Consider the following 8,365-nt stretch of genomic DNA (forward strand, 5'->3'; position numbering starts at 1 on the left):
TTTTACCATTCTCCCCACTTAAATTTCGATGAAATTTACCACTAAAATAATTAAACAATAATTAAAAATTAATTCACAATACATCAAATTTTCTGAATAAAAATATTTAAATCTGACTTTATCTAAAGTGCTGAAATTTAAAATTAGCAAATTAAATGAAATTAAAGTTCAAATTGATTGAGTTTAAAAAGTTAGTTCAGAAATGTTCAAAAAGTTCCTGTGTCTGCAGGGCTATCTGGAATCGGCAATGGTGCTACTTTGTTGATGGCTCGTCGTAGAACACCTGTAGAGGTCTTGACGTCAACAACTCTAACTAGTCCATCTTTTCCAGGCAGAACGTTCAGGATGCGCCCTAAAGACCAGTACATAGGCTTGGTGTTAGGATCCTTTAAGAGGACGAGTTGATTCACTTTCAAGTTTGGATTCTGAACTTTCCACTTTGCACGAGTTTGAAGGTGTTGTAGATACTCAGAGCTCCATCTCGACCAGAACTTATTCTGAAGATTCTGAACAAGTTTCGTCCTAGAATGAAAAGATAAAGAATCCGAAGCAGTATGGGGTTCAGGGAAAGATAAAATAGCATTTCCAGTTAAAAAGTGTCCCGGCGTTAAAGGATTAGTGTCATTGGGATCGGAAGAGAGGGGTGATAAGGGACGGGAATTCAAAACTGCTTCAATTTGAGTCACTAATGTGGTTAACTCTTCAAAGTTCAAAATAGCTGATTTTGTCACCTTTAACAAAATGCGTTTCATTGCTTTTATGTTTGCCTCCCACAATCCGCCAAAATGGGGAGAAGCTGGTGGAATAAAATTCCACTCAATACCCTCTTCTGCACTAAATCGTTGAACAGTAGTGGTTTTACAAATTCTTTCCCACTCATTAAGGATATTTTTTGCACCCTTAAAATTTGTGGCGTTGTCACTCCAGATGATTGATGGCTTGGATCTTCTTGAAATAAATCTTCTAAGGCACGCCATAAAAGCCTCGGTCGTCAAATCGGACACAACTTCGAAGTGCGTGGCTTTTGTGCAGAAACAGATGAAGATAGCGATGTAGGATTTTAGAGTAACTTTTGATCTTTTCAAATTTGGTTTCGTAATTATGGGACCTGCATAATCCAGTCCGACCCTTTCAAAAGGTCTCGATGGCACAATTCTGTCTCTTGGCAAATCTCCCATCATTTGGTTGATGGTTTGGTTTTTCGTTCTGAAGCAAGTAATGCACTTATTTAATATTCTTCTAACTTGGTTTTGACCAGATGGAATCCAATACAATTGCCTTATCAAATTCAGGGTAGTTTGTACTCCAGAATGCAAAGATTTTTTGTGAAAATAATCAATGATGAGTTCAGTCAGATGGTGATTCTTAGGCAAAAGTACTTGGAGTTTTTGAAATTCAGGAAGTCTAGAATGTTTCAATCTTCCTCCTACTCTCAATATTTCTTTCTTGTCCAAAAATACATTTAAGGATGATATTTTGCTATTTTTTGGAATAGGATGATCCTTTTGCAAACACTTGACTCCAGACGAAAATTCAGATAACTGTACATGTTTTACTAAATTTTCCGTGGCTCGTTCTAATTCAGACGCACTTAAACACTCGGTTTTCCTTAATGTTGGTTCCATTTTACAATTATGCACAAATCGTAAGCATAAAGCTGTAATTCTAATCAGTCTACTGAATGATGAATATCTTGCGATCAAATCATCTGCTGGCTCTTTTTCAACTGTTGCATTTACAGTAACTGATTTCTTGATTTCCAATTCATCGATGTTCTTATCAGTTTGAATTACTGGTTCTAACGACACTGGCCATTCTGTTTCATTCAATGTTAACCAGGTGGGGCCATGCCACCATAATTCGTTGCTCTTAAGATCATTCAAGGATACTCCTCGACTTATCAGATCAGCAGGATTATCTTTTCCTATACAGTGATGCCACTGGTCGGGTTTGCTCAGTTTTTGTATTTCTTGTACTCTATTCTTCACGAACACTTTGTGTCTATTCGGGTCTCCTTTGATCCAGTAACATGCTATTGACGAATCTGTCCAATAGAATCGTTTGAGAGGTAATTCTAGAGCAGATTCAATTTTATGGCTTATTCTTGCTGATAAAAGTCCGCCCATGAGCTCCAGTCTTGGGATTGATAGTGTCTTCAGAGGTGCTACTCTACTTTTTGAAGCTACAAATGATATAATATTTCGATCAATCAATTCTATACGTAAATAAGCCACAGTTCCATAAGCTTTCTTGGATGCGTCAGAAAAGCAATGCAGTTGTATGCTAATTGTACTTCCAGGTAACGTTTCTTTAAAGTAGCAACGTGGAATTCGTATCTTCTTTAAATACTCGATTTCCTCACACCATTTGTTCCAAACAACTCCTAATTGTTTAGGCAACTTTTCATCCCAGTCCAGACCTAAACACCAAATTTCTTGTATCAAACATTTAACTCGAATAGTGTATGGACTAACAAAACCTATTGGATCAAATAGTCGACCTGCTACTTGTAATAAGTATCTTTTAGTTTCCTTTCTTTTGGAGAGAAATGCTTCCAGATTTTTAAAATCAAAATTAAATGTATCGGTTTTCTCATTCCATCCAACTCCTAGGACCTTAGAAGTTATCAAGTTAGTGTCCAGTGCACTTCCAGATTCATCAACTTCAAAATTCAAATCCTTCAATTCTTGGGTAAGTTCAGGTGAGTTACTTCTCCATTTTCGAAGGTCCATGCTAGCATCTTTAAAAATCTGTTCACTTTCTTTACAAGTTTTCAAAGCTTGTTGAACATTGTCTTCTCCGCAAAGGAAATCATCGACATACAGAGACTGGTTCAGATGCTTGTAGGTCGACGGAAATGTGTCCATGTATTTTTTCAGATGATGTTTAATTGTAGCTGCTAGTAGGAAAGGGCTTGATTTCACTCCAAATAAAACTCTGCACATTCGGAACACGTCCAACTTCTTTTCCAAATCCAAATTTTCTGGTTCATCATCCCAGAAGAATCTTGTAAAGTTTCTTTCACATTCATTAATTTCAATCATCAAAAAGGCCATTTTAATACCTGCTACGAAAGCAATCTGGTTTTTCCTGAATTTGATCAGGAGATTAAACAAGTTTGGTATGAAATTACGACCGGTGTGTAGACATTCATTCAAACTTAACTGTCCTTTATCATGTGATCCTGCATCAAACACAATCCGTACTTTGCTTGTAGTCTTATCAGTACAAATCACTGCTCTATGTGGTAGATAAAATGCGTTTTTCTGCAAATTCTCTTCTTCAACTGGAATACGTTCAATGATATTCTCGGAAAGATAGTTCTTTAATATTGAGCTATATTCACTAAATAAAGTAGAATCATTTTTTAAAGTTGATCTTAATTTCATAAATCTCTTCTTTGCCATTTGCTCATTGTTTTCTAACAACGATTTCATATGCGGTTTCCAGGGAAATTTGACTTTATAGCGTTTATTTTCATATGAAATTCCAGCTTCAAATTCGGACATTATATCATTATCATTAATTTTGTCGTCAGATATCTCTGCCTCAATTCCTAAATTTTCTAAATCCCAAAATTCACTAAGTTGTTTGGAAATGATCGACTCATTAACAATAACACTCATTGTAAATAATTCTTCGCAATTTGTGCTCCCCCCTTGTAAAGACCATCCCCACAATGTTTCGACTGCTACTAGGTTTTTGTTTAATCGCATAATTCGCCCAGTAACTACTTCATAGTAATAGTCCCCACCCAAGAGAACTGATATTTCTTTATCATTAAACTCATAACAATCAGCTAATTGTATATTTCTTAAGTGTCTAAATTTTTTATCAATATTTTCAGGAGGGGTAGGTAAATGTGAGGCCGTTATATTATCTGTTTCAATTGCTTCAATTTCGATGAATAAATTTGGATCCTGCCTATTTTGCAATTTAATTTTCACGACATTATATGTTTTCCCTTTGTTTTCATTACCGCCAAATGTGCAAATTGAAATACTTTCTTCTCTGATTATAGGAAAGTTAAGTTTTTTGACAAGGGACGACAAAACAAAGCTACGCTGACTCCCATTATCTAGGAAAACGCGGCATATTTCCTATTTCTTTTCATCCCCAATCACTGCAGCGCATGTATGTAACAAAATGTTATCGGATTTAGTATTATTAGCTTTTGTTTTAATAACTGCCGAAACGACGCTATCTGTTACATTTTTCTGATTAGGACTTTCAATATCCGAATCATTTTGTTTCCGAAAACATATTGAAATATGGTGGGATCCCCCACAAAAGGAACAGTTTTCTTTAATCGAACATTCTGCAACACGATGACGAGGTTTAAGGCATAAAAAACAACATCCTTTCTTTTTCAAAATATCTCTCTTTTCCTTAGCATTAAATGTATAACACGATTCTAATTTATGTGACTTATTGCAGAATAAGCATTTCTCATTGCCTGGCACCGATGAGAGGCTCTGTTGGGATGAGATCATAGAAAAAGTGTTTTCTTTTTTCAAGGGCATGCCCGTGGTATTACGTTTAACAAACCCATAATTCTTATTTTTTAATCTTTCTTGTGGGGAAAGGAAATAAGATGGCGATGGTTTATGATTATTTATTTGAAGTGATCGCTCGCGGCTCCGTATTTCTGAATTGAGAAACATTAATAGAGCACTTAAATCAAATTCCTTATCATTTTGGGATCGATTAAATTGTAAAACAAATTCTGAAGGAATTAATTTCATTAAAATGGGTGTCAATAAACTGGTATAAGTATCTCCTTTTATACCCAAGCTTTCTAAACTGCGTATCTGTGTTTCCGCGCTGTCATATAAATTTCTAAGACTCATAACATCATTAGGATTTTTGACAGGCGATAAATTTAATAAATCACTCAAATGAGCGTTGATTAACATGTTTTTGTTCCCAAATCTATCCTTTAATAAATCTAGGGCTTTATCGTAATTCTCATCAGAAATTGCAAATCCGTTAATGCATGCAAGAGCATTTCCACATAAATACGATTTCAAATAATTAAATTTATCAACTTTGCTTAATTTTACATTATTATGAATACAACTTTCAAATAAATTGTAAAAATCTAACCATCCCGCATAATTTCCCGCATATTTATTTATATTTAATTTAGGTAGATTTATGTTCATGCATTCAGAATTATTTGAATCATTTGTTTCAGAGGTATTTGAAACTGTATCAGCTGGGATAGAATTCATTTTCTTTATTTTTAAAGAAAGTTTAGTCTTCCAAAAAATTATTTTTTCTTGGATTTCTTCAGAAGTTTCAACATCTTCAGAAATTGTATCTTCAGACAGAAGATCTACAATTTCATCATTCAAAAAATTCAATTTGCTTTCTTTTTCATTCACTTGTGCTAAAAAAGCTTCAAATTGTTCCAGTAATTCTGTTTCGTCATTAATCGATTCTTCAATTTTATTAATCAATTTTGTCAGTGCTGTTCGTACAGCGGTACGCTTCTTTTTCAATTTTGAAATATTTTCTGCCATATTTATTTCTATCCAGGTAATTCAGCTTCAATGTAAATAATAAATTCTTACCTGGATATTTCGTTCGCCGATGACGTCAAATCAATCAAATCAGTTTCAATTCAATTCAGCTTCCTTTGGCCGATAGCAGCATAAATGTTCCGTGTTCAAATCAATATCAAGGTAGGTTCAGTGGTTTTATATCAATAGTTCAAAATAATTCATCGGCGAAATCAAATCAAATATAACGAAACAAATATTTAATAACGAAAAAAGGATTAATACAACTTGACACTTCCGTGTCTACATGTTCACTACTTGTTGATGCGCTCACAGCGCCCTCTCAGTAGGGAGGTTTTACCAATCCTTTTAATCAAAAACTCTTAAGAGAAGAGCAATGCTCACTAAAGACATTACCATCAATGTCCTGATCGACAATAAAATTTAGCACCTAGAACTAGCCAAAAATTGCAGACTTATATGGAATGAATATTTTAAAAAATAGTTACGGCTTTCAGGCTCCTGGTAGACAAGTATATAAAAATTGCCATTTCAATTAAAGAGGTTTTTAAATACAATTTGCCAGAGGGATAGAGCGTTCTCATCCTAATGAAATGATTCAGGTTCAAATCCCAGCACTGACTAGTTCATGCGAGCTCTGCTCCCCACTCACACTGACCACAGTTGCTGACGTAAAATATACTCAGTAGCGGATGGATCATGGAATAGAATCCCCTTGCAGTCATACTAACCATGGGTAATTTTCGTGATTTTTCTTCCCTATGTATAGCAAATGCTGATAAAATCCATCTGAAAACTGATAAAATCATCTACTACTTGATCCAGGAGTTCTCTTGTCTTGTGGACCAGGAACAAAATTAGAAGGAAATGGATTTGAACTTTGATTGTCGTAATTTCAGAATTTGAATCAGCCATTCAAAGCAGGTTATAAAATAAAATTTTTACCTATGCTTCTCCTGCCTGATGTATCGCACCAAGAAAAATATTCAACAAAATTCATGCCAGTTAAAATAAAATCCTCACATCCATCGCTATATCAAAAAAAATTAGCAATCAGAAACGACTTCAAACTAACTATCCCATCAGAATATATTGTTAATCTTTATAGCAAGTTTCTATAGTGAGACACAAAAATAAGAACACTGTAAGTTTGAATTGGAATTTCAAGCTAGATCTAGTGCATGGCAACATCCTTCTGATAGCTCTCTGTTACCGGATGGAATCTTCTCTAGATTCTACTGTAGTAGGTAAACAGCTTTTAAATGGTATTGCATAGCTGCCAACTCTTCCGGTTTTCCCAGAAGATTTTATTTTCATATTTAAAGTGCTAGTGAAATTCATGTTATTTCACTAAACTTTTTGAATTATAGTAATAATTTTAAATAAATTTGACCACCACTACATATAAATAATTACAACAAATATATAAAAGCATATTAGTCCTTACGATAGCGAAATTCAACCTGATTGAATATAAATATATTTTTGAGGAAGATAGTTTTTCTGTAATTGTTTTACTACCAATCCATTCTCGATAAGAGTGAATGTTGGCACGTATGGTATTGGTTATTCTCACTATATTCAATTTAGAAACAAGACCTGCCTGCGTAATACGCCGGGGATAAACCCGTTTATGAAGCTGCAGTATCTGAAGGAGAGACGAATCCTTTTCCCTCAACACTTATCTTACTCATCCATGCAAACTTAAAATGTTTTGTTCTCATATTCGATTTTTACCTTCTAGCGTTCTCACTACAGATAAATTAGGGGGGGGGGGGGGGTTCGTTCCAATCCAAGTCGCATTTGAAAAGCTTAAAGAAGTACGCAAGAGACGTTTTCGAGGTTATTTATTAATCAGCAAAATATCATAAGTGGTTGCATTAATATGAAGGTATATAAGAGATCAAAATTGTTTTTCGCTTTCACATTAGTTTTGAGAATGCCTTCGTGATTTTAATCCAAATTAGGTACCAGTGCATAAATTAAGAAAAACAGTTATTCAGTATCTCTTCTAATAAGTCTGCAATAAAATAGTTCGGATAAATTTTTAAAATTTTTTTCCTGATTTTAGTCGCTTTGAGATTGCCACTAACCTGGCTTATCCTCTCAGCTCCTAATAAAAGCTGTGTTAGGAAGTAGACTTAACTTTTTATAAGACATTAATTGCTAATTAAATAAAGCACTTTATACAATAAAACGCAGTATGGACAGTAATTTCAATAAAGAAATATTAAAAAAAAGCCTAAATACACCTGGAAAAGTTCCAGTTTGAAAGTCATAACTAGCTTATTGTTGCTTATATAAATAGACTATATATTTAAACACGTGATTTAGTTTTTAACGAAACGTAATAAATCAAACATTTTACAATTAACAAAATATATATAATACCATTTCATATCCAAATAAATACTAAGGAAATGTCATTTAGAGATATTTAGATTTTATTAAAAAGAAGAGACATAGTTGTTTAAGTTTCGAAGAAATCGCTAATTTAGCTACCAAGATTTCGCTGTATGTTTCATACCTGCCAACTTTTAATCCTTTCCATTATAATTTTTCCCAGTGGTATTAAAACTTCAATTTTAAGCAAACAAATACGTTGTATTTGAGAAACCTTAAGTTGACAACCATGATAGTAACGCATAATGATATATGTGCTTAGTTTTTGTAAGAATAGTGGTGATCAAAACCATTTAAAAATTAAATTTATAAATGAAAAAATAGTATATATTTACTACCACTTTAAATATGAAAATAAAATCTTCCGGAAAATCCGGAAAAGTTGGCAGGTATGATAGGGTTCCATCTGGACGAGGTCATAGGTAGGTACTGTTGGC

The 8,365-nt window shown here is 33.8% G+C and overlaps 1 protein-coding gene across 1 annotated transcript; it reads right to left on the reverse strand.

Moving 5' to 3' along the window:
- Positions 1 to 206: 206 nt before the first annotated feature.
- Positions 207 to 3,626, reverse strand: LOC147808616 (uncharacterized). The gene has a single exon (XM_087162642.1). The coding sequence runs from the start codon at positions 3,624 to 3,626 to the stop codon at positions 207 to 209; it is 3,420 nt and encodes a 1,139-aa protein (XP_087018768.1).
- Positions 3,627 to 8,365: the final 4,739 nt, after the last annotated feature.

The sequence above is a fragment of the Parasteatoda tepidariorum genome, chromosome 5, assembly GCF_982258835.1.
Source record: "Parasteatoda tepidariorum strain Cologne lab strain chromosome 5, Ptep-v5.0, whole genome shotgun sequence".
Taxonomy (NCBI): Eukaryota; Metazoa; Arthropoda; class Arachnida; order Araneae; family Theridiidae; genus Parasteatoda; species Parasteatoda tepidariorum.

Excerpts from the sequence above, each read along its gene's own strand:
- LOC147808616 (XM_087162642.1), bottom strand. The coding sequence starts at position 3,626 with ATGAGTGTTATTGTTAATGAGTCGATCATTTCCAAACAACTTAGTGAA.